The following is a 25,350-nucleotide window of genomic DNA, read 5'->3' on the forward strand; positions in this document are numbered from 1 at the left end:
CATCCCCAGTTGGAGGACTTAGGCCCCAGCCGACACCTGCCAGGAGTTTTGACCTTAAGCTCTAGCCCCGCCCGCCCCCTTTGGGAAGAGAGGTCGGGCGGGGGCGGGGGTTGGGGGAGCGACCTAACCGGGTGAAGCCGGGTCTTCCCGGGGACGCTTCCACCCAGCGTGGGGGTGGGCGGATGGGGATGGGGAGGTGTCCGGTTTGGAGGGGGTGGTGAGGACCCCAGGATTCCGTGGGAGACCACTGGAGAGAGGGCACTTGGCTCAGGGGAAGGCATCCTGGGGTGTGCTTTTTGACAGGTGCCTTGGAAGCTGCTGAGAACAGCACAGGGGCAGCCAGGGGGGCCGTGGAACCCGAGGGTGGGGAGGAAGTGAAGAAGCGGGGGAGGGCAGATGAGGGAGACTGGTTATCCAGGAATCTGGCAGCAACTTGGAAGCTGTTAGGATGGAGATGGAGGTGAGAGGCCCCGGAAAGCCCTGCCCCTCGCCTCTTTCTCCTCCCTTTCTTCCCTGGTCGGGGGAGGGGGCGGCGAGGCTCCTCAGCCCTGCACCAGCGGGACCTGACCTTGGTGGGTACCAGGCCGCTGTAGGTTGAGATGATGTGCAGAGGCAGGTGGAGCCTGAGATGGCTCTGTGTGGCTCTTACCTCTCCAGACTTTCTCCTGGTTGGTTGGCATTTCTTTGCTCACATGCTACACGTACAGATACATACACCCTCTCCATGTGTGTCCTGGAGTCCCCGGACCACGGTGTTGCTGACACGGTCTGTGGGCAGTGTCTTGGGGAATGTGGACTTTAAACGTGTCTGTGACCTTGGGGGTCAGGTCCCTGTAAAGCAACCAAGGTGAATTTCTTGGACTCTTCATCTTGTGTGGTTGGGGTGGAGGTGTCCCAGAAGTGTATGTAGCAAGATGTGAGTTAAAAAAAGAAAATAAGCAGAAAGAAAATGAGAGTTGAGATTCTCGGTATCTTCTGGGAGCACTTACATTCGTTCGTTCATTCATTCATTCATTCATTCATTCATTCATTCATTCAGCACTTCCTGGATGTCTCCTCTACACTCAGCACCATGCTGAATGTCTCATGAATGTAATCTGGAAGGTAAATATTTAGTGCTAGAGAGCATCTCTTAGGTAAGCTACCTCAACCTCTGAGCCTCAGTTTCCCTGTTTGTCAGATGTGGGAGGCCCACCATTTCCCTGAATTTAAAAGGTTTGCTTGGAAGGGAATATTGGGATGCTTAAAAGTTGGAAGGGATGTAGATCAGAGCCCAACTCCCATTTGAAACATAAGAGAAAATTTGAAGCCCAGAGGTGTGATTTGCTCAAATATTTTTATTTTTCTGCCATTCTGCATACCAGTTCTTCACCAGCTCTGAAGTGCTAACCTTCAAACTTGTCACCCTGACACGCTGCTTCCCTGCCCCTACTCAGGTCAGTTGCCGGCTCTGTTACTGTGTTGGTGCACTTGGCAGCATCTTTTCTCTTGTCCTTTTCTCAGAGCAGACACAAGTTCAAGCGTATGTGACCTGCCCCACTTTAGGTCCCTGTAGTTTACTGAGGCCTGTGTGCTGTTAGCAATTGGACATCCTGTTGGAGGGAAAGGACCGCCACTGCCAACACTGATAATCATGCATCTGGGGACTTCTAATACAGCAATAGGAGACTCCTTTCAACAGTAATTCTTTACCCTTGGAAAAGGGCAAGCAAGTAGCTTCTATCAAGAACTGATTGGCTAGAGCACAGTCTCCCAAATTTTAGTGTTACATGGACCACCTCCATGATTTTTTTTGCTATATCCACCTGTGCTATTGCTTACTTACTCCTTGACTTTAGATCAACTCACTTTAAAAATTTGTGTACTATTTTCACAAATGGGAAACTAGCTATATCTATTGTCATAAAGGGGAAACAAAAAAGATAGGCAAAAACAAAAACAAAAAAACAAACAGTGTTAGTATATTTTAGCTAGGTACTGTGGCCAGCCTAAGGCCCCAATGCCTTGCTTGCCCAGCCTTTGTTTTTAAGCAGATTGACAAGCCATGGAGAGGAGGCAGAAACACAGTGGCACTTAGGTGAGCAGCTCACCTTCTTCATCTTGTGTCACTGGTTTTTTTGTTTGTTTGCTTTTGTTTTTTAGTTTGTTTGTTTTTGTTTTTTGGAGACAGAGTCTCTCTCTGTCGCCCAGGCTGGAGTGCAGTGGCAAGATCTTGACTCACTGCAACCTCCGCCTCCTGGGTTCAAGCAATTCTCCTGCCTCAACCTCCCCAGTAGCTGGGACTACTGGCACATGCCACCACGTCCAGCCAATTTTTTGTATTTTAGTAGAGACAGGGTTTCACCGTGTTGCCCAGGCTGGTCTTGAACTCCTGAGCTCAGGCAATCCGCCCACCTCAGCCTCCCAAAGTGCTAGGATTACAGGTGTGAGCCACCACACTTGGCCTTGTGTCACTGGTTTCGAAGCTTCATCTCTGTACCTCCTTGTCATCCCACCTGCACTGGGCTGGTGTTGGGCCCCTGAACTTGGGATCCTGAGGGGGGTCTCAGGTCAACTCTGGGGGTCACTATTGTGCTCGTTTTGGAAAAACAACGTACAGCTTTGTACGTTTTGGAAGAGGGCTAATTGGAGGATATCCACTTGTGGTTTTCTGGAATTTCCCTCTGGCATACCCCATTTTTGCCTTTTAGTCCTGTCTGTGTGGCCTTGGGCAAATCGCTTGACCTCTCTGAGGTTTGAGTGCTTGAGAAGTGGGTTGGTTAGATGGTCTTCACGGGCCTGCCAGCTCTTAGATATTATTTCAAACCCTTCTGCCTCTCTTACGTCTCCAGACTCCATGAGACGAGAAGGGGGAACAGGGATTGGCTATGAGAAAAAGGAAGAAGAAATTTAACAAAGCTGAAAAGAACCAAACTTATTTTGGGGGTGGTGGGTTAGGGAGAAAAAATTCTGCCAAGGTAGTTATATCCCTGCAATTAATTAATTCTGTGAGACAAAAAATTGCACTAAAAATTCCACTCCGTGTGTGTGTGTGCGTGCGTGTTTATTTGCCTTGGATTTTTCCTTACCTGAATCATGGAGATGCCCACCCATTCCCTTGAATTTAAAAGAAGTAAGTCAAATGGTCCTGCGGTCAGAAAAGTGATTTCTTAGCCACCAAGGACAAAATAGCGTCTCTGGTTACCAACCCTAAAGAATGTCTTGGCACATTCCTCCCTCTGGGGCTGAGCTGTTTTGTGTGCTGGCCGGCCAGGAGCTGCTGGGGGTAGGGAATCCAGTTTTCAGCTTCCCCTTTCACCAGGGGGTTGGAAGAGCAGCCAAGCAGCCAGCCTTGCCAACTCTCTCCCCTTCTCACCCAGGGGAAGACTGGGAGGCCGAAATTCCTGAGGATGGTTGTCCCAACAACCGGAGAGGGTCCAGTGGACAGCTTGGGTCCTGCCCACTGGGCCAAAGGCTCCAGCAGCACCACAGGCTTTTCCTGAGTCAAGGCCAGACTGGGAAGGTGACAGGCCCTTCTGGAATCAGGTGCTGTGGATCAGGTCTGAACAGCACCTTGGAGCCATGCTCCTTTTGCAGAGTAACTCCGGGTGCTTTTGTGAGCTCCCAGAAAAGGGGCCAGTGTCCTGTGTATTTCACTTCGTGGTATGCAAAACAAATGCACCGATTGTTCTCGGAGGAAGAATAGATCTTTGGGGCTGGCCCTCCCAGAGAAGGTTCCTGCAGCCTGATTCCTTCTTTTTGTGCGATTTGTATTCAGACCTTCTCATAGGAACCACCTGGGAATTCTGGGCAGTTTCTGGGACTGTGTGATAAATACCAGAGGCACACATGCCTGGAGAGGCCATGCTGAGAGGATCCAGCAATTTCTCCCACGACTTGAGGATCTTTTGCTAACCCTGTTATTTGAGAAATAATATATATGGTAGGAAGTCAGGTCTACAGCAGTCAAAAAGTCTTAACCTCTGTCAGGTCACAGACCCTTATGAGACTGATAAAGGTTCAGAACTCTTCCTAGAGAAAAGGTTTTTAAATAATTTCAGGGACCTCCTGGACCCCAGGTTCATAACTCCTGCCATAGATAAGCTTGGAAATTGCTTGCCACCATCAAAAGCCCTCCTATTTAGCTAGGTAGCAAATAATGATTGGGTATTTACTATATTCAGGCAGTCTGCTGACAGCTTTATGTGGGCTCTCTCTTTAAATCCTCCTAACAACCCTGGGACTAGGTACAACTATTACCTACCTGAATTACCCAATGCTCAGGGAGGCTTGGTAAAGCCCCTCAACCTTTGTGGAGCTGAGATGTGAATACTAGGCAGGCTCACGCCAGAACACACATTTCTAACCACTGTCTCATTTTACTTCCTGCTGAGTTACCTGCAGAATCAAGACCGCTGCTCCAGTGCCTAAGGAATTTGGCCTTGGGAAATGGAGCTAAGACAGGCATGATTTCACTTACTTGTGACCATTCTGGTGTGGCCAGGTCATGGGCACCTAGAGGGCAAATGTGGGTAAGTGAATCTTTGGCTCCTGGAATCTTGGATCTGCCACTTGCTACCTGGGTTACCTTGGTAATTGACATAATCTCCCTGAACCTTGGGTTTGTCTTGTAATGAATGGGGAGATGTCCATTAACCATCAAGGGTAGTTATGGGTGATAAGTAAGTGAAGGTAGGTAGGGCAGCAAGCATGAAGTCTGACGTGCAGGGGACACTCAGGAATGCCAGTTCCTGTAACTTTTACTAGAAAGTACCTGTGAAACACCAGCATCAAATGGAGGCTGCATATCTACCCAATTTTGCAGCTGGAGTGGACCTTTCTGTTCGTGAAATCCAGGCCTCTCATTTCACTGATGAAATTGAGAGCCAGCCAGGTGCGGTGGCTCACGACTGTAATCCCAGCACTTTGGGAGGCTGAGGTGGGCAGATCACCTGAGGTAGGGAGTTTCGAGACCAGCCTGACCAGTACAGAGAAACCCAGTCTCTACTAAAAGTACAAAATTAGCCGGGCGTGGTGGTGGATGCCTATAATCCCAGCTACTTGGGAGGCTGAGGCAGGAGAATCACTTGAACCTGGGAGGTGGAGGTTGCAGTGAGCTGAGATCGTGCTATTGCACTCTAGCCTGGGCAGCAAGAGCAAAACTCCATCTCAAAAAAAAAAAAAGAAAGAAATTGAGAACCAGAGACAAGTGACTTGCCCAAGGTCACACAGAATATAAATGCCAACGTTGAGTCTAGTAAAAGTTTCTTTTTCTCTTTCTCTTACACACATTTTTTACTAAAAATTAGATCTATGTCCTTCTCATCAATGATAATCACACATATTTTATGTGTATGGCTGCCTTATTCTCCATAATCCGTTTGATTGTATAGACCAGGAAGTTGCATTCATGGTGTGTCACAATCATTTGTGAGTTGTGTCATAGGAATTTGCTATATGTCAAATGATTACAGTTCCAGTGATTGCAAGTGAATTCCTATTTTTATAGTCAATTAAAATGGATTTAGAGTTATTGTCAGTCTAATGTCATATTCCAACAAGTTTTTTTTTTTTTTTTTTTTTTGAGACTGAGTCTTGCTCAGTCACTCAGGTTGGAGTGCAGTGGTGCAATCTCAGCTCTTTGCAACCTCTACTTCCCAGGTTCAAGCAATTCTTGTGCCTCAGCCTCCCAAGTAGCTGGGATTACAGGTGCCTGCCACCTCGCCCAGCTAATTTTTGTATTTTTAGTAGAGATAGGGTTTCACCATGTTGGCCAGGCTCGTCTCGAACTCCTGACCTCAAATTATCTGCCTGCCTCAGCCTCCCAAAGTGCTAGGATTACAGGCATGAGCCACTGTGCCCCACCCAACAAGGTTTCTTAAATGAGAGTTAAAACCAGTCTGCCAGGGAAATTACCCAGAACCTCTCTATTCTCCATGCTTCTGCTCTGAATGATCCACTAATACCTGTAGACATATAATACTAATACTTATATACAAGTTATTAGAGGGCTTTTTATCTCTTTCCAAGGCTTGAGTTTAAGATCTACGTATTCCATGGGAGTCTACCATGCTTGGGAACATCCTATGTCAATTATTAAGAAAGAAATGAGGTTTAAAAACACTAGGATTGATAATAGGGAGAAGTAAGAGATTTGGTAACCCAGAGAGGAATAAAATAATAGTCAATACCAACGTCTATTGAGTGTTTACTCTCTGCTGCCCACTGAGCTAAGCATTCTATATTGTGACCTCATTTTATCTTTTCAACAGCTATATGGGGTAAGTACGTCAGATGAGGGAGCTGAAATTTAGAAAGGTTAAGTAACCAGCCAGGCGCGGTGGCTCACTCTTGTAATTCTAGCACTTTGGGAGGCTGAGGTGGGTGGATCACCTGAGGTCAGGAGTTCAAGACCAGCCTGGCCAACATGGTGAAACCCCGTCTCTACTAAAAATACAAAATATGGCCGGGCGCGGTGGCTCAAGCCTGTAATCCCAGCACTTTGGGAGGCCGAGATGGGTGGATCACAAGGTCAGGAGATCGAGACCATCCTGGCTAACCCGGTGAAACCCCATCTCTACTAAAAAAAATACAAAAAACTAGCCGGGCGAGGTGGCGGGCGCCTGTAGTCCCAGCTACTCGGGAGGCTGAGGCAGGAGAATGGCGTGAACCCGGGAGGTGGAGCTTGCAGTGAGCTGAGATCCAGCCACTGCGCTCCAGCCTGGGCGACAGAGTGAGACTCCGTCTCAGAAAAAAAAAAAAAAAAAAATACAAAATATTAGCCGGGCGTGGTGGCACATGCCTGTAATCCGGCTACTCAGGAGGCTGAGACAGGAGAATCGCTTGAACCCGGGAGGCGGAGGTTGCAGTGAGCTGAGATCGCACCACTGCACTCTAGCCTGGGCCACAAGGGCGAAATGCTGTCTCAAAAAAAAAAAAAAAAAAAAGGGTTAAGTAACTTGCTCAAGATCACCAACAGGTGTTGCATCCAGGACTGGAGCCCACCTAGCTGGATACTGGCATCTACACTCATACTAGCTGTAGCCTGGTCTGGCTCTGTGCTGGCTTATTAATCCATCTCAGGGCCCCAGAGTGCCCTGTTGACAGCTGGGCTTGAGAGTTACCATTTGTTCTTAAAACAGCTGAACCTGATGTGGATCTCAGGGAGAGACTTTGCTAGGGAGCCTTAACCAGAGAAGCCAGTGAGATCCTCATGGCAACTTGGGAGCTTAGGAGTTTGGTATAAACTCCACCTTCTGGGAGCAGCTGGCTAACCAGAGCTTTGGGGATGGGAGAAGAGAGATGCAGGCAGAGGGACTCTGAAGGATGCAGTGTGTATAGGGAGTTCACAGTCCTTTCCAAGTCGCTTGGGTAAATGCTCCCAACAGCCAGGGAATGAGTAGCCAAGGCTGTTCCTCTCTGTCGCCATCCCTCCCCCTCCCGGGGAGAGGGCTTAGCCAAACTGACCCAATTTTCCAATTCCCTGGGGTCCCAGATTGCTGTGAGAAAAACACTGCCCTTTTGAAGGGAAGAGAATCAGGTTGCCTTAGTTACCTGGAAGGTTGGCATGCCAAGTTCAGGTGCATATAAGGAGAAACAAGGCTAGAATAGGGGAGTCAAAGGTGGCCACTGTCTTGCTGCACGGTTCCCTCAGTGACAGAAGGCTTGATCAGGCTTCAGTGGCATTTGCAGGGAATGCCGACCTAATGTCAGGCGGCTGTCCATGACGTGTATCAGGAGCTCTCTCCAGTCACATGTAGTGCTAGGTGATGAGGCTCTGCAGCCTCCGGTTCAGCAAGGGGCCCTGGATAAGAGGAATCCACTTCACTTGGAGAAGTGGCCTGGTGACATCCCTATCACCAGCTCCTGGCTACTTGCTACGGGAAGCACTTCCACTTGGACTGAGCTGAGGGCTGGATCTGGGCAAAAAACTCCCGTCTTGCCTCTCCCAGCATGGAGATGGCCAGCCAGCTGCACACCTTTAGGTAGAACAGCGAAAGGCTCAGTTGCTGCTGCCTCGAATCGGTTTCTGAGTGAGATAAAGAAAGAGAAAACTAAGAAACGGGATACAGTGACATTTTGTTATTAAACCTTCCCCAGCAGGCCATTTAGCCTTTAGTTCCTGAGCAGCAAAAAAAAATAATAATAATAATGGGGTGGCGGGAGGAGGGGGCAGGCGTTCACTGTTGTGTGGGGGAGAATATTCTCTAAAGATGTGGCATGGGGAAGAGGGGGTGGAGCAGAGAGTGAGGAGGAGGGGAAGAAAAAGGACTAGTGTGGTGGGTCACATGTCCATTCTCCCCACCCCCCACCCCTTGCCAATTGCCTGCTCAATGCTTCTACCCATGACATCTCTCTGTTGGGAAGAAATGGGATCTTTCAGTTTCAAATGTCTGCCAAAGAAAAGGGATGGAGGCTTAAGTTCTCACTCAATGGTCAGCCAGAAAAAAAAAAATTGAAGCTGCATCAAGATTAGGGACACCTTTGTTGGCTTTTTTTTTCTTCTCTTGCTCCATTCATCATTCTCTGGCAGCGAGGACACCAGGCCAACTGCAGCTGCTGACTTTCCCCAGTCGGCTGCCTGCTGTTGCCCGGGCCTGTTTTGGTAGCAGCCCCCACAATGGCTTCCTCCCTGCCCAGTGGCGGTTACTTGTTGGATTCGTCCCTGGGGCAGCCCCTGGGATCCACTGACAGGTAACAGACTTGGAAGGATGAAATGTCAAGATGCAGGCATCAGGTGGCTGCTAGGATGAGATGACCCTGGGACAGCCTTCCAGTCCTACATCTGTCGTGGTTTTTCTTGGAGAGTCGCGCTGTGAGCATTTCACTGTGTATTCCAGGAATTTCTTACAAGTGCATTGTTTGACTTTGTATCACTAACAGTGAGAACAATAACTGGCACCTGGTGATAATGGTGATTAATAATCATGATTGTCTTTAAAGATCCTTATCCAGTGTCCGTCACATGCCAAACACTATTGCCATCATGTTTTTCTGGCATTTTGCAAATGGGGAAACTGAGGCCGAGAGACAACTCAAGTGACAAGCTCATGTTTTCACCATGGAAAAAAAAATGTATGTGTGTGAGTGGTTCCACCCAAACATGGGATTGCACACCACATGATTCACGATTCCCTGTAGTAGATAAGCTCTCCACAAAGATCATTAGAGGACACTGAGTCAAGTCTGGCTTTGTCACTTTAAAATAGTAAGTGGGGCCGGGCACGGTGGCTGATGCCTGTAATCCCAGCACTTTGGGAGGCCAAGGCGGGTGGATTGCCTGAGGTCAGAAGTTCAAGACCACCCTGGTCAACATGGTGAAACACCATCTCTACTAAATATACAAAAAAATTAGCTGGGCGTGGTAGCAGGCACCTGTAATCCCGGCTGCTCAGGAGGCTGAGGCAGGAGAGTCGCTTGAACCCGGGAGGCAGAGGTTGCAGTGAGTCGAGATTGTGCCATTGCGATCCAGCCTGGCAACAAGAGCGAAACTTCGTCTCAAAAAAAAAAAAAAGTAAGTGACCTTGAACCAGTTCCTTCTCAGCTGTAAAACAAGGATAAGGGTAGAACCTGGCCAGGCGCGGTGGCTCACGCCTGTAATCCCAGCACTTTGGGAGGCCGAGACGGGCGGATCACAAGGTCAGGAGATCGAGACCATCTTGGCTAACACAGTGAAACCCCATTTCTACTAAAAATACAAAAAAAAAAAAAAAATTAGCCGGGCATGGTGGCGGGCGCCTGTGTCCCAGCTACTCAGGAAGCTGAGGCAGGAGAATGGCATGAACTCGGGAGGCGGAGCTTGCAGTGAGCTGAGATCGCACCACTGCACTCCAACCTGGGCGACAGAGCGAGACTCCGTCTCAAAAAAAAAAAAGTACAACCTACCTACCCCTGAGAGTCATGGTGAGGATATGACCTCCAATATAGAAAGTCTTAAAACAATGCTTAGTGCACATCATGCCTTCCAGTTAGCTCAACCTACCCTCCTATGCATTGGTAATGGCAGAGGAACTAAAACCCTTGTTTCTCCCTTGCCAACTCTAGTCTCTTCCTGGTGGGCCATGGCTCACCTGAGCCACGTTGACATTAGAGCTCGCAAACCACCTTGGCAGCACTCATTGTATGAATCAATAAACTCCCCTCCTCCCCCAGTCTTATCGGAGGCAAGCCCTTCTTTGGAATTTCTGGACTGAAGCAACTCTTGCCAGTGAGCTGGCACCAGGGTTGTGTGTGAATCAGGGTAATGAATTGCAGTTGTCATGGCAGAGCTAAAAAGGCTGATGCAGGAACTGGAGGTCTCTGGAACTCATTTGTAACTGCTTTGATATCTTGTCCCCTCACTCAGTCTTCCCTTTTGCGCTGTTTGAGAGCTGTTTGAGGACCTGCTGATTTGAGCATGGTGGTGTTGCAGGAAGGGCATTGGCATTTATCACGTCCCACCCAGTGGGGGGTTGGACATTCACTCAGCAGGTATTTATGGAGTGCCTACTGTGCTCAGACTCTGTTGCCAGAGCGGAGGATCAGAGCAAAGTCCCTGCTGCAATGGGGTGTGCACACAGGTGATGAGACTGGGAAATAGTTAAATAGATAAATCGCATTATGACTGGGGATTTGGTGTTCTCTAGAGCTCTTTTAGGAAGGTGGAGGGACAGACCTGGTGACATCTGTTGACAGTGGTGGTGCAAACCTAGATTTGAAGCCGGGAGACCTTGGGGCCTTTAGTAGGATGTTATCAAGAGCCTATTGTGGTGAGGTAGGCTAATTGCTGGGAATGCTAGGGTGATACACAATAGAGTCTCCAACTCACAGATTTACTACAAATTAGTGAGAGGCACAGCTAGTCATGGAGCTGTGCAAATATAGTAGAAATACCAGGCTCTCTGAGTCTGTTTTCTTCCTCTCCTGTCTCATCTGGACACATTCAGTCATTTAACAAATACTTATTGGATAGTGTACCTGTAATACGTCAGGCATTGTTTGGGCACTGGGGGTTCAGCAGGGAATAAACCAACAAAACTCCTGTCCTCATGGAGCTTACTTTCAAGCGCAGTGGTTGTCAAACTTGAGGAAACATCAGAACCACCTGGAGGGCTTGTTAAATACTCAGTTTGAGTCAGTGGATCTGGGTGGGGCCCAAGAATGTGCATTTCCTGCAGGTCCCCAGATGATGATGCTGGCTTGACCCCACTCATACCAACCAACTAATATACTGACTCATTGACTCCTTATAATAACCTAGGAGAGGGTACTCAATTATCCCTGTTTTGCAGATGAGGAAACTGAAGACAAATGAAGTAACTTCGTCCTCCCTATGCTAAGAGAGCTAAAGGAAATGGTCTCATGAGCCAACACTGTCTACCTGTGTTTATGAGGACTGTGATTATGAGGACCATATATCATGTTCTTTTCTTTTGCTGACCAAAGCCTGACCAGTAGCAAAATCCTGTGGGTTTTTCTTGTTCATTAAAAGATAAGGCACAGGAGGCCAGGTATGGCAGCTCACACCTGTAATCCCAGCACTTTGGGAGTCTGATACAGGAGGATGATTTGAGCCCAGGAGTTTGAGACCAGCCTGGGCAAGAAAGTGAGATCCCATCTTACTTTCAAAGTGGGATCTCACTTTCTTGCCCATCTCTACAAACATTCAAAAAATGAGCTGGGCATGGTGGTCCACACCTGTAGTCCCAGCTACACCAGAGGCTAAAGTGGGAGTCGCTTGATCCCAGGAGGTCAAGGCTGCAGTGGGCCGTGTTTACATCATTGCACTCCAGCCTGGGTGACAGAGTGAGACCCTGTCTCAAGAAGAAAGCAGGCAAACACGGGGAAGCAGCCAGTCTAAGCGGATTCCAGAAGACCGAAGGGACTTCTCTTTCGTTAGAATGTATGGAATTTGAATTTTCATGGCCACGGCAGGATCCGAGGAAACTGCCCTCCCTGTTTCTCAGTGGAACTGAGCCAGGACTCCCCTGCACTGATCTGCTCGGGAGAGGAAGGGTCCCTGGGCTCCTGCACCCCAGGAAACTTTCCCTACTTCATCTCCAGGAAGTACAGGGAGGTGGTTTTGAGGAAGAGCAAATACCTCCTCTCGTGGAATCCTCACTTCAGCCCTCTAGGGAGGTCTTACCCACCGCTATTCCCCTAGACCACTGCTTCAGCTTTGCATACCTTTGTCACTTGCTGGTTCTGTGACCTTGGTCAAAGTTACTTACGTCTTTTTGAGCCTTCATTTCTTCATTGGCAAAATGAGAATAAATTAGAAGCCATCTCATAGAGTTAGTAATAATCACATTAGACATCTCTCATTATATTCAAGTTCCACTGACCGGGCAGTTCTAATGGCAGCCATTATAGTCCCCGTAATATATTTGATAACTTTCTCTATAGTTACAGAGTTACTGCTCAATTCATTTATTCTGAGGACCAGATTTTTTGGACGTAAACCACTTCTTGTTTCTCTCTGAGAAAAATGTCCCCTGGAAAAACTGGTCATGCCTAAGAAGATAGACTTCTTCCCAGTAGACAATGACTTTTTCTGGACAGGAATATTAAGAGGTGTCTTAATAGCTCAAGGAGTTTCAAAACAAACATAAGTGGCTTATTTCTGTTGCTGATATAAAACATTTACCAGCAGCCGGTGGAGGACCTTGGGGTTTTCTTCGGCCTCTTCACTGGCCACCAGGCCCTCCAAGGTTTTGGCCCTTGTACAACGGTTCTTCAATGTGGTTCCAGACCAGCATATCAGCTTCACCCGAGAACCGGTTAGAAACACATTCTCATGTTCCATGTTAGACCGACTGAATGAGAAACTCTGGGGGTACAGCCCAGCAATCTGGGTTTTCTTGAGCTGTCTGGGTAACTCTGCTGCCCACTCAAGTCTGTAAACTGCTGGCTAAGTGTTTGCACCCAGAAAAACCTCAGATATTTGTTAGTGGTTGAATGGCAGACACTGACCAGGATTGCAGAATATTCTGAGCACAGGTGCATGTAGCCAGTTGAAATAGTCTTAATTAGCTTATGAACCTTTTTTTTTTTTTTTTTGAAATGGAGTCTCACTCTCACCCAGCCTGGAGTTCAATGGCGTGATTTTGACTCTCCACAGCATCTGCCTCCTGGGTTCAAGTGATTCTCCTGCCTCAGCCTCCCAAGTAGCTGGGATTACAGGCATGTGCCACCATGCCCAGCTAATTTTGTATTTTTAGTAGAGATGGCGTTTCTCCATGTTGGTCAGGCTGGTCTTGAACTCCCAACCTCAGGTGATCCACTCGCCTCAGCCTCCCAAATGCTGGAATTATAGGCGTAAGCCATTGTGCCTGGCCCAGTATTTTTTTTTTTTCTTTTTTTTTTTTTTTTTTTTTTTTTTAGTAGAGTCAGGGTTTTGCCATGTTGGCCAGTTTGGTCTCAAACTCCTGAACTCAGGTGATCTGCCTGCCTTGGCCTCCCAAAGTGTTGGGATTACAGGCATGAGGCACCGCGCCTGGCCAACTTAGGAACATTTTTAATATCATTCCCCAACCCTTACTGGCCACTCTAAACCTCCACACTCCCTTCTCCAGGCCCTCACCATCGCCTCACATCTTCTTGGCATTAAGATTCAGCTTACAAATGAAGTTTAGAAATACCTTCCCCACCTCAGCCCAGGCTCCATAGCATCCTGCACTGTGATAGAACGGCATGATTTCCTGCATCTTTTCTATTCTTGGTTAATGGGTAGCTCAATGGCTGGCATGCAGTAGAAGCACACTAAGCCAGGCTTGAATGCTCCCCGGTCGAGAGTTTTGGATTCTGTTTCTGGCCCTTCCTCTCAGCAGCAAATCTTTTAACCTTCCTGAGCCCTGGTTTCCTTAGCTCTGCAATGGACGAATAAGGAACTTTGATCTCCTTTCTACAAGGAGATGAGGAGGTATGTTTGGAGCTGGGGGAACAAAAGGAACAGTTAGTGGTTCCCCGCTTCTGCTACATATTAGACTCATCAGATCACTGGAGGGAACAGCTAAAAATACCCATGCCTGGCCCACCCCCAAAGATTCTGGTTTACTTGGTCTGTGGTATGGCCTGGGCAGGGAATTTCTAGAAAGCCCCTAGTTGATTCTAGGTTGCAGCCAGATTGGAGAAGCATAGCTGTAGGTAAATATCTGCCTTCCTTACAAACATTTGTAGAGTTTGAATGAGATTAAATGAAAGTACTTTGTAAAGGTGGCAAGTGCCATAGGAACCTGAGATATTTTAAAATCTAATATTTATAGTTTTACTCGGAAAAATTGAGATGATTCAGGAAGTATTTAAAAAATAGTTGCAGGAGGTGGAGAAGTAAATATCTGGGGGACGGCCAGGTGCAGTGGCTCATGCCTGTAATCCCAACACTTTGGGAGGCCGAGGTGGGCAGACCACCTGAGGTCAGGAGTTCAAGACCAGCCTGGCCAACATGGTGAAATCCCATCTCTCCTAAAAATACAAAATTAGCCAGGCATAGTGGCACACTCCTGTAGTGCCAGCTACTCGGGAAGCTGAGGCAAGAGAATCACTTGAACCCAGCAGGCGGAGGTTGCAGTGAGCTGAGATCCTGCCGTTGCACTGCAGCTTGGGCTACAGAGCAAGACTCTGTCTTAAAAAAAAAATACATGGCTGGGCATGGTGGCTCACGCCTGTAATCCCAGCACTCTGGGAGGCCGAGGCGGGCAGATCACGCAGTCAGGAGATCGAGACCATCCTGGCTAACACAGTGAAACCCCGTCTCTACTAAAAAAAAAACCACAAAAAATTAGCCGGGCGTAGTGGCGGGTGCCTGTGGTCCCAGCTACTCGGGAGGCTGAGGCAGGACAATGGCGTGAACCTGGGAGGCGGAGCTTGCAGTGAGCCGAGATCGTGCCACTGCACTCCAGCCTGGGCAACAGAGTGAGACTCCGTCTCAAAAAAAAAAAAAAACAAAACATAAATATTTGAGGGAATGTCATTAGCTTGCTGTTTGGTCATTTCCCCTCTTCTATGCGTACCTGTCTTGTTCTTTTTTTCCTGATGGGTGAAGAATCAAAGATATTTGGGCTCCTTTTGCCATAATGTGAAAATCTTCAACTCCCATTGCAGCAGTAATGCTTCTGAATAAATTGATCTAAGCTGCTTTATTTTCTGTTTATTTGTTTTTGAGACAGAGTCTTGCTCTGTCACCCAGGCTGTAGTGCAGTGACACAATCTTGGCTCACTGCAACCTCTGCCTCCTGGGTTCAAGCACTTTTCTTGCCTCAGCCTCCTGAGTAACTGGGATTATAGGTGTGCGCCACCACGCCCAGCTAATTTTTGTATTTTTAGTAGAGATGGGGTTTTACCATGTTGGCCAGCCTGGTCTCGAATGCCTGACCTCAGGTGATCCACCCGCCTTGGCCTCCCAAAGTGCTGGATTACAGGCATGAGCCACCACGCCCAGCCGGTCTCAGCTACTTTAGAGTTGTAAGCCTGGGGGCTGGGCCTTCCTTTCATTTGCTGAACCTGGTTTGGATTTCGTGCACATAACCTGCATCTTTTGGACCCCAAGAAAATGGGTTGCAGACACTGCCACCATATAGATCACAGCCTATGGACAGGAACTAATAATTGCTAACATTTATTAAGACTCTAGATTGTGCTAGGTTCTGGGCTGTGTGCTTTGAATACATCGCCCAGTTTAATTCTCATAGCAACCCTGTGAGGTAAGAACCATCTCCATTCTGCAGATGAGGAAACTGAAGCTTAGAAAGTTGAAAACTTGCCCAAGCTTGGATAGCTAATAAGTGTCAGAACTGACATGCAAACCCATGTCTGCCCCCACAGAAGCCTGTTCTTTACCATCACGTAGGTCAGGCCAGGATGTCAAGGAGAGCAACACTGAATTAGTCCTGGTGATTTAGACTAGAGCTTCTTTCACTCCTGTGATTCCTTCACTGGCACTTTCTTCCAGTTGTCCAGGGTCTGTCTTTGCTTGGTCTTTGCTTATTCTACCCTTGTTTTAGCAGATACCCCTCTCTCCATGAACAAGGTGAGTGAGCTCTTTTTCTGAGTACATTTGGTTTTTCAAAATCCCTCCAAGGAATTATTTCCTTGACCAAATGCCCCCATCTGTGGTGGCTATCAACATCTTTGATTTCACTCTCTTTTTTTTTTTTTTTTTTAAGATGGAGTCTCGCTCTGTTGTTCAGGCTGGAGTGCAGTGGTGTGACCTTGGCTCACTGCAACCTCTGCCTCCCGGATTCAATCGATTCTCCTGCCTCACCCTCCTGAGTAGCTGGGACTACAGGTGCATGCCACCACACCCAGCTAATTTTTTGTATTTTTAGTAGAGACAGAAATGAGTTTTCACCATGTTAGCCAGGCTGGTCTCGATCTCCTGACCTCGTGATCTGCCCACCTTGGCCTCCCAAAGTGCTGGGATTACAGGTGTGAGCCACCGCGCCTGGCCAATTTCACCCTTCTTTTTATGGACTATTCTGCTCAAGGAGTCTCCATCTGCTTTTTTGGTAGGAAAGGCTTTGTGAGAACCAAGTTTGCCTTTGACTGTTTGGTGCCTGAACGGCCTGTAGGCTTGGTCTGCAGCATTCTTGCTTGCCTAATAGAACATCCTTCAGAATGTGTGTTTAGGGTTCACTAGAAGTCAAGTGGGTCTTCAGGCTGAGTCTTGCAAGCAGGAAGTGGCTTTAGCCATGCATGGGTTACCGTCCACTTCTGCACGTTGGTTAAAACCGAAACCAAAGAATGCAGTCCCTTCTTTGAGAACTGTGCTAGGAAAAGGCACAGCAGTGAATGAAGATTGCTGTCACCCTACATGGAGCTTACAGACAAATAATAAAAACAAGCAAAATAATTACAGATTAGGAAAATCAGAGGATGCTGGATTGGAAAATAATAGGCCTTGTCACTGACTCCAGAGGTCAAAGGATAAAGTTAGAAAGTTCTGTAGTCAGAAAAACTGAGTTTGCTTTTAGCTTTAAATAAAATACATCTATAGTGATCACACCTCTGCCTCTTCAACTGGAGTTTTCCTCATTTTGCGCAGGAGTTCATGGCACTTTATTGGCAACAAGCAATATTTTTTTCTTGACCTTGGCAGAGGAGCTCTCTGCAGTGTGATCTGTTGGCCACGTGCATCTGAACCTCTAAAGGGAGTGGCTCAAATGCAGGTTGCCAGGCCCCATCCCAGTCAATATAACCAGAATCTCTGGAGGTGGAACCCAGACTCCACATTTGTAAAGAGAACCTCCAAGTGATTTTCATGGAATCTTCAGTTTGAGAACCACTGATCAAGGGAATAGATTTGTGCCAAATTGCAAATCAATGTAGAGACCCAGCTAGAATCCCTTCAGCCTCCTCCACAACCTGGCCCACTTCTTGGTCCTCATGTCAAAACAATCTCTTTCTTTCTTCAGGCTTGCACGGACTTTCAGTTCTCCAATATGCTCAGGGACTCCCTCTCCAAGAATAAGTCTTCGATCTGCAAACCCCACCTGGTACCCCTTTACCTGAAGAATGTAGAAGAGTCCCACACCCACTGCCTCCACCACCCCCATTCATGCCTCAGCACCTCCATCCTTCCTTCTCCCACCCCAGCCTCAGAGCAAGGTTCCAGAAGTGTCATCAGGGGCCACACAGTGGTATCCTCCTCCTGTAGCACTTAGCAGTGCTCCCAACTCCCTTCCTTTACAGGGTCATCCTCATCCAAAGGAGGTGGGGCATTTTGCACTCTTCTCCCTCTTTGCTTTTCCCTAGGGATGTCCTGTGTCCCCAAGCCCTCAACCACCTCCTCTGCCATGAAGCCTCAGGTGCCCGCTTCTGGGTACCTACTGGACATTTCTGTGTCTAGACAAGCACCTCAAACAACAAATCAAAAACTGAATCCAGTCCTGATCTCAAACAACTTTGCCTCTGGCCTTTGTTGCCGTTACCATTAGAAGGTACCTCTGTAATGGTTACAACATAGGCATAGGTTAAGGTCCAAAGGGTACATAGTGGAATGTAGGTCTTCCTCCCACCTGGTCCCCACCTACCCCGCCCCCGCTCCACAGGCAACCCCTGTTTCCAGAAACATCCATCTCCATTCCATCTTCCTTCATCTAGCTGCCAAGTTCTGCCACCTTTTATTTTGCAAGCTCTGACACCTCATTCTTTTTCTGTTTACTCCTATAGAAACTTAGTGGAAAATAGACCGCTCTCCCTCTGTCTTAGAAAACAGAGACCTTTCACTCTGTCTTAGTAGAAAATAGACACCTCTCCCTCTTTGCTTTTCCCTAGGGGTGTCCTGTGTCCCCAAGCCCTCAACCGTGAAGCCACAGGTGTCTGTTTCTGGGTACCCACTGGACATCATTTCTGTGTCTAGACAAGCACGACAAATTACAACAAATCGAAAACTGAATCCCGTTCTGGTCTCAAACAACTTTGCCTCTTGCCTTTTCTGCCATTACCGTGAGAAGGTACCAGCTCAGTATAACACAACCCAGCGCGGACCAGCCCTCCCGCTTCCCTATCCCCTTGGGGTGCTGGGGGACACACTGCTGACCTTCTGGAAGCTGGTCTCACCCTCATCTTCTAAGCACCTCATATTTTGCCTCACTTTCCTCATCTGTAAGAATGAGAATGATAGTGTTTACCTCATCCTGTTTTTAAGTGTCTTAAGAAGACCTTTCCCAGGTAATATTTTTGTGTCTCTTTAATTTTGATATTTCAAACATAATAGGAAAATTTCAAAAATAGTACAAGAAATTTCCATATGCCCTTTACCCAGATTTATCAGTTTTGTGTGTGTGTTCACCATTTACCTTATATTCTCTTATTCTTTCTGAATATATTACATATATTTATATATATAAACAATTTAAATTGTGTGTTTATATATATATGTACACACACACACCATTTCTGTATCTCTGAGTATATATAATGTATCCAAATATATATACACACACATAATGTATATCATTTACAGATATATATATAATATTTATGTATAAACAAACACCATTTAAGAGTAAGTTGGAGGCTGGGCACACAGTGGCTCATGCCTGTAAATCCAGCACTTTGGGAGGCCAAGGTGGGAGGATAACTTGAGCCTAGGGGTTCAAGACCAGCCTGGGCAACATAGGGAGACCTCCATCTGTACAAAAAATAAAAGAATTAGCCAGGCATAGTAGTGCATGCCTGTGGTTCCATCATCTTGTGGAATGCTGAGGTGGAAGGATCACTTGGACCCCGGGGGTCATGGCTGCAGTGAGCCGTGATTGTGCAACTGCACTCCAGCCTGGGTGACAGAGGGAGACCCTGTCTTAAAGAAACAAAAACAAACAAACAAAAACATAACTTGGAGATACTGGTTTTTTTTTGTTTGTTTTTTACTGCTGAATACATTAGTGTGAATTTCCTAAGAAATAAGGTTGTTCTCTTACATAACCACACTACTTCATGCAGTTTTTATGAGGATTAAACTGAATAAATAAAGTAAGCACTTTGCAGAGTGCCCATCACCCTTGCAGGTGCCAATAATTGGTAGCCATGGTTGCTGAGTTCTCTTCATTGGTCCTTGGCTTCTAGCCCCCTTGGGTTGGTGTCAGTTCCCAAGCATGCCCTGCAACTTTGCCATTCTTACTGCTGGACTGCAGCTCCCCAGCCCTACCTGTATGCCTTGATGGCTCCCCTCCCCTCCCAGGCAGCACCTAGTGCCTCCTGCTCCAAGAGATATCCGTCATCCGCCTCCCTCCCTACTTCCAGCAGGAAGGGGTCTGCTTCAAGTCAGGCCCTTTCTGGTCAAAGGCTACAGAGGCCCATACAAGATGGCTCTTGAAAGAAGCTCTTTGGTTTTTCAAAATCCCTCTACGGAATTATTTCCTAGACCAAATGGAAAGGAATCCGAGGCAAGGAATAGTGGCCCCTGCTGCTGGGCAGGCGGAGGCTGCAACAGGGAGGCATGAGGAACCCAGGCAGCAGCATCTCCCCACACCTCCCTCTATATCTGCCCACCCATGTCATGGTTTCCTCTGCCTCCTAAAACCCTCATTTATCAGTCAGTTCTGCCTCTTACTAACTGTGTGACCCTGGCAAGCTGCTTAATCACTTTGAGCCTGTTCCCTTGCTTTGTAAAAATAAGGCTAAGAGTGATAATAGACCAGGCACCATGGCTCATGCCTGTAATCCCAGCACTTTGGGAGGCCAAGGCAGGTGGATCACCTGAGGTCAGGAGTTCAAGACCAGCCTGGCCAACATACAAAACCCCATCTCTACTAAAAATGATATATAAAAAATTAGCTGGGTGTGGTGGCAGGTGTCTGTAGTTCTAGCTACTCAGGAGGCTGAGGCAGGAGAATCGCTTGAACCCAGGAAGCAGAGGTTGCAGTGAGCCGAGATCACGCCACTGCACTCCAGCCTGGGTGACAGAGCGAGACTCAGTCTAAAAAAAAAAAATACAAAAATACAAAAATTAGCCGGGCATGGTGGTATATGCCTGTAATCCCAAGTACTCAGAAGACTGAGGCAGGAGAATCACTTGAACCTGGGAGGCAGAGGTTGCAGTAATCAAGATTGTGCCACTGCACTCCAGCCTGGGTGACAGAACGAGACTGTCTCAAAAAAAAAAAAAAAAAAAAGCAATAATAACCAAGATTTTATTGAGTGCCAAGCACTGCTCTAAGTTTTATATTTATTAGCTCAACTAACCATCACACCAACCTTCTGAGAAAGGTACTAATACTATCGTCATTTAGAGATGAAGACATGGGGGCAGAGGGGAGATTAAGTAATGTGCCTAAGGTTGCACAGCTAGGAAGTGGCAAAGCCATGATTCAAGCTCAAGTTGTCTGGCTCCAGAGCTTGTGCTCTTAAACTGCCATCTACTTTGAAAGGTTGTTGTGAGAATTAAGCATGGATTATCTTATTTAAGGCATTAGCCAAGAAGCAAGGCTCATCGTAAATACTTTAAAATGTCAACAGTTATTACAGTATCACAGCATTAGTTTGCAGGTGACCGCAGTGGACTTCATGGCCCCAGCCTGTGCCTCCTAACCCATCAGCTCAGCCACTACAACTCATGAGAGATGCTGATTTGAAAATATCACAGAACCAGCCTTGAGCTGGACTCACTTGGTACGGGAGACATCAGGGGTCATGTGGTGCCAACCGCAGCAGCTGCCCACGCAGGGTAGGTCATGGGTGATTGGCATCCTAAGGACATTCTTTTTTTTTGAGAGTCTTGCTCTGTTGCCCAGGCAGATTGCAGTGGCATGATCTCTGCAACCTCCGTCTCCCAGACTCAAGCAATTCTCCTGTCTCAGCCTCTCGGGTAGCTGGGACTACAGGCGTATGCCACCACGCCCGGCTAATTTTGTATTTTTAGTGGAGACAGGGTTTCATCCTGTTGACCAAGCTGATCTCAAAGTCCTGACCTCAAGTGATCCACCCGCCTTGGCCTCACAAAGTGCAAGGATTACAGGCATGAGCCACTGTGCCCAGTCTAAGGACATTTTCTCAGAACTTCAAAAGTAAATTGCTCTGAATGCTCATGGCAGTTCACAGGGCCTGGTGGTTTCTGCCTCAAACCCCTGTGGCAAACTCCTGTTTGTCTGTGTGATTCCTACCCTCTTGCTACTCAAAGTGTGGGCCGTGGACCAGCACATCAGCATTGCCTGGGAGTTTATCAGAAATGCAGAATCCCGGCCAGGCACAGTGCTCACGCCTGTAATCCCAGAACTTTGGGAGGCCGAGATGGGTGGGTCACCTGAGTTCAGGAGTTTGAGACCAGCCTGGCCAACATGGCAAAACCTCATCTCTACTAAAAATACAAAACTTAGCCAGGCATGGTGGCGGGCATCTGTTATCCCAGCTACTCAGGAGACTGAGGCAGGATAATTGCTTGAACCCAGGAGGTGGAGGTTGCAGTGAGCCGAGATTGCACCACTGCACTCCAGCCTGGGTGACAGAGCGAGACTGTCTCAAAAAAGAAAAAAAAAAAAAAAGAAATGCACAATCCCTGGCTGCACCCCAGATCCCCTGAATCAGAATGTGAATTTTAACCAGATCCCCAGAGGTACTTCCGCATGTTAACACTGAGTAGCACTGACCGTTCAATACTACTTCTGTTGTTTTTCTTTTTTGCTTTTGTGGCTGCCTGTGCCTCTTTCTAGTTCAGATCTAGGGCACACTACATACTTGTGGTATCAATAAACAGTGGACTTTTACAACCAGCCATAAATACTATCTAGAGAAAGGAGCTTCACAGCTCATTCCCAGAGCCCCATGTGAAATAAGAGATTGAAGCCGGGTGGGGCGTTGGAGCTCAGTTGATAGGGGTTCACACCTGCAGAGAAAATGCAAGGTCCTGAGGTCTCACTGCATCTACCAAGAAGGTCAGGTGCCAAAGATCAGAGCAGTCTCAGGCTATGCAGGAGGTCACCAGGGCTGCAGAACACGGGATGGGGCGGGGGGTGGGGGGGGTGCTGAGGGCCAGTCACAGGTGGGAGCACTCATGGCAGGGTAGTGCCTGTTGGCTCTAATAAGCAATGAGGAGTGGCTTGGCAGACACTGGTGGTGAGCACAGAGGCAGGATTCCAGTCGTCAGAGAACAGAGGCAAGAACAAGACAAGGAGGAACTGGAATCTACAATAAGTTTCCTAGGCAGGGAGTTGAGCTGGCAAAGTAAGTCACAAGCTGCCTGGGAGAAATATTGATGTGAGGGGGCCAGGCGTGGTGGCTCATGCCTGTGATCCCAGCATTTTGGGACACTAAGGCAGGTGGATCACCTGAGGTTGGGTGTTCGAGACCAGCCTGACCAACATGGAGAAACCTCGTCTCTACTAAAAACACAAAATTAGCCAGGTGTGGTGGTGCACGCCTGTAATCCCAGCTACTCGGGAGGCTGAGGCAGGAGAATCACTTGAACCCAGGAGGCAGAGGTTGTGGTGAACCGAGATCGCCATTGGACTCAAGCCTGGGCAACAAGAGTGAAACTCCATCTCAAAAAAAAAGAAAAGAAAAGAAAAGAAATATTGCTGTGAGGGGACTAGCACAATGATGCTTTGGGCCAAGGCTTTGGTTGGGTGAGCTGGGGCCCCTGAACATAAACCCTGGCCCCAGCCAGGGGAAACCTAAGCCTGGAGCAGTCCTGGGAAGCCAGAGGTGGGCTCCAGATGTGGGACTAGGTACCGGTGGGGAGCGGGAGCCAGCCACAGGCTGCAGAGAGTCTGAGAGGCCAGGGAAGCGCCTAACCTTTCCTGGCATGAGGGTGGCAAGGAGGTGTGGCCAGATTCCAGAGGGCTTTCCCGTCAGGGATTAGGACGCTGCCCTCGCCAGGCCCTGGCTCACCTGTGCACAGCATTTTATTGGAAGCACGGACCTTGCCCCAACACATTCCTGAGATAACACTCCCCCGCCTGTCTCAGAAGACACTCAGTCCATCAGTGTGAGGGAGGCTGCTGACACCCCCCAGATTCATTTCCAGTTCGTTTGACGTTGGCATGTATGTGTGTGTAGCATGACTGAAGAACGAGTCATTAGTGAGCTGTCCAAAGTCCCTTTGGGAACATTCCAGGAAAATAAACCAATATTCCATCAAAGCCACAAATAGCTTTTTTTTTTTTTTTTTTCCATTCCTTCAAAGCAGGATTTCTCAGAGTGTGGTCCACAGACTTCCTGCTTTAGACTCCCCAGAGGAGCTTGTAAAATGCAGATTCCTGGGCCCCACCTTAAGCCTACTGAATCAGAATCTCAGTGGGGCTTCCGGGAACTGCATTTTTAATATGCTACCCAGATGATTCTGATACACCTTCATCTTGAAAACCTCTCATTCTCTTTGTCCCCTTGCTTAATCTTTCCTTTGTGTCAACCCTGTGTGCCCCTTGTGCTCTGATACTACCTCCCTGTGCTGCCTCACCTGGCGAACTTCAGCTAAAGGGCCACTTCTCCCTGGGAGCCTTCCTTGCCATCTTTGTCCCACCTTGTATAGGGGCTTGTATATGTGTTTTCTCCTAACATGAATCTACCACAAAGTAGTAGTTTCTTTCTGCCTGACTGCTCCCCTGAATGGGGAAGCCTCCTGCCCAGTCTCCCCAGGCCCAGCACAAAGTTTTGCGTGTAATTGGTACTAAGAAAGGAATCAGTGCAAGTGAAGAGCGCTGAGCGGCAACTGAAAGGCCACAGAATAGGGATGACGAATGGTCGCTTCCCGTTAAGAAGCTTTCACCTTCTGACTCCTCTCCTGGTGAGTCTGAACTCCTAGGTCAAGTCTGGGGCCAGAGGGCGAGCATCAGACCTAAGAAGAGGCCAAGGCTCTGGCTGGCAGGAGGCACAGCCCACCTGTTTGGGACTGTGGTGTCCTTGGTGGAAGCGCAGATCCCTGTCTGTATTTCAGGGAGACTCCATAGCTTGACATTCTTCCTGCTATAGAAAAACAGAAGAAAGAACAGTTTTCCAGCCCCAGGGCTGACCCCAAACCCAGGGCAGCTAGAATGCTCAGGCCTCCCCCTCTTTTCAGGCAGGAGAAGCTGAAGAATAGAACTATTGGACCATGAAACTCCCAAGAGTCCTTCCCCCTCAGCGTTTCTCAGAATTTGCGACCACGATTTTCTGTGTGAGGCTCGCAATTGCTATTTGCCAAACCGGTAACTGTTGACCCAACAGAAATCAAACAAAGATACCAGAAGGCCCAGACAGGCTGTCTTCATCGCGTCAGTGAAGGGAGAGCAGGTGCCTGGGATCGAAAGGACGTTGCCCATCACCTGGCTCTGAAAAACAAAATGCATTTCCTTATTCTGAACAAGCTGAGCACCAGAAACCTGCTTTACCAGTCCAGGCTGCCTCCTGGAAGCTGGCTCGCTTATCTGCATGTATGTGAGGGCTGGGGGTGTTTTTGAGGGGCTGACTCAGGGCAGGGTGGCTTTGGAAAGGGGAGGCCTGACCTAGTGAGACTCTAGGGTCAGCACAGACTGCTGTGACCTCAGGGGACTCAGCCCAGGAGGTCTGGGTGAGGGCAGCCTGCCCTCTACGTCTGCCGTAGGTGCAGAACCCCTTGTTTCCTTGAAGAGAAAGAAAGGACTGGCTGGGTTGTAGGCAGCAGCGCCGAGCAGCTGAGGGCTAAGTGCACAGCAGGCCCTACCAAACGCTTCTGGAATTGAATTGGTGCAAGGGGAGACTCCAGCTTTAGTTCAACATGGGCTGTATCCGAATCCTTCTGACATTTGCTGGGATTCCATGAGGGAGTCAGGTATTACAAGATTGTGTCAATTACTGAGTTTCTTTTGTGCTTTTTTATTTATGAGAATGTTATTTCTGAATCCACTCCCTTTCTCTTCCCTTCTCACCAAATTACACTTGATTTGCCTCCAGGAGGAAAACAGTACATTGTTATCATTTGGTCAAGATTTCATATTCAAA

The 25,350-nt window shown here is 47.9% G+C and overlaps 1 protein-coding gene across 16 annotated transcripts in view; it reads left to right on the forward strand.

Annotated features, from left to right (window-relative positions):
* Window positions 1-25,350, forward strand: part of WWC1 (WW and C2 domain containing 1) — a 175,539-nt gene that overhangs the window by 874 nt on the left and 149,315 nt on the right. For 4 of the 16 annotated variants that reach the window (XM_028849903.2, XM_077937424.1, XM_077937425.1 and 1 more), the window contains exon 1: window positions 24,523-24,803. The exons of the other annotated variants lie outside the window; for them this stretch is intronic. In XM_028849903.2, coding sequence (XP_028705736.1) covers window positions 24,802-24,803 — 2 coding nt within the window. In that variant the 5' untranslated portion in view covers window positions 24,523-24,801. Of the gene's footprint in view, window positions 1-24,522; window positions 24,804-25,350 lie in introns of those variants that run through there. 16 annotated transcript variants of the gene reach the window in all.

The sequence above is a fragment of the Macaca mulatta genome, chromosome 6 (assembly GCF_049350105.2).
Source record: "Macaca mulatta isolate MMU2019108-1 chromosome 6, T2T-MMU8v2.0, whole genome shotgun sequence".
In the NCBI taxonomy this organism is placed as follows: Eukaryota; Metazoa; Chordata; class Mammalia; order Primates; family Cercopithecidae; genus Macaca; species Macaca mulatta.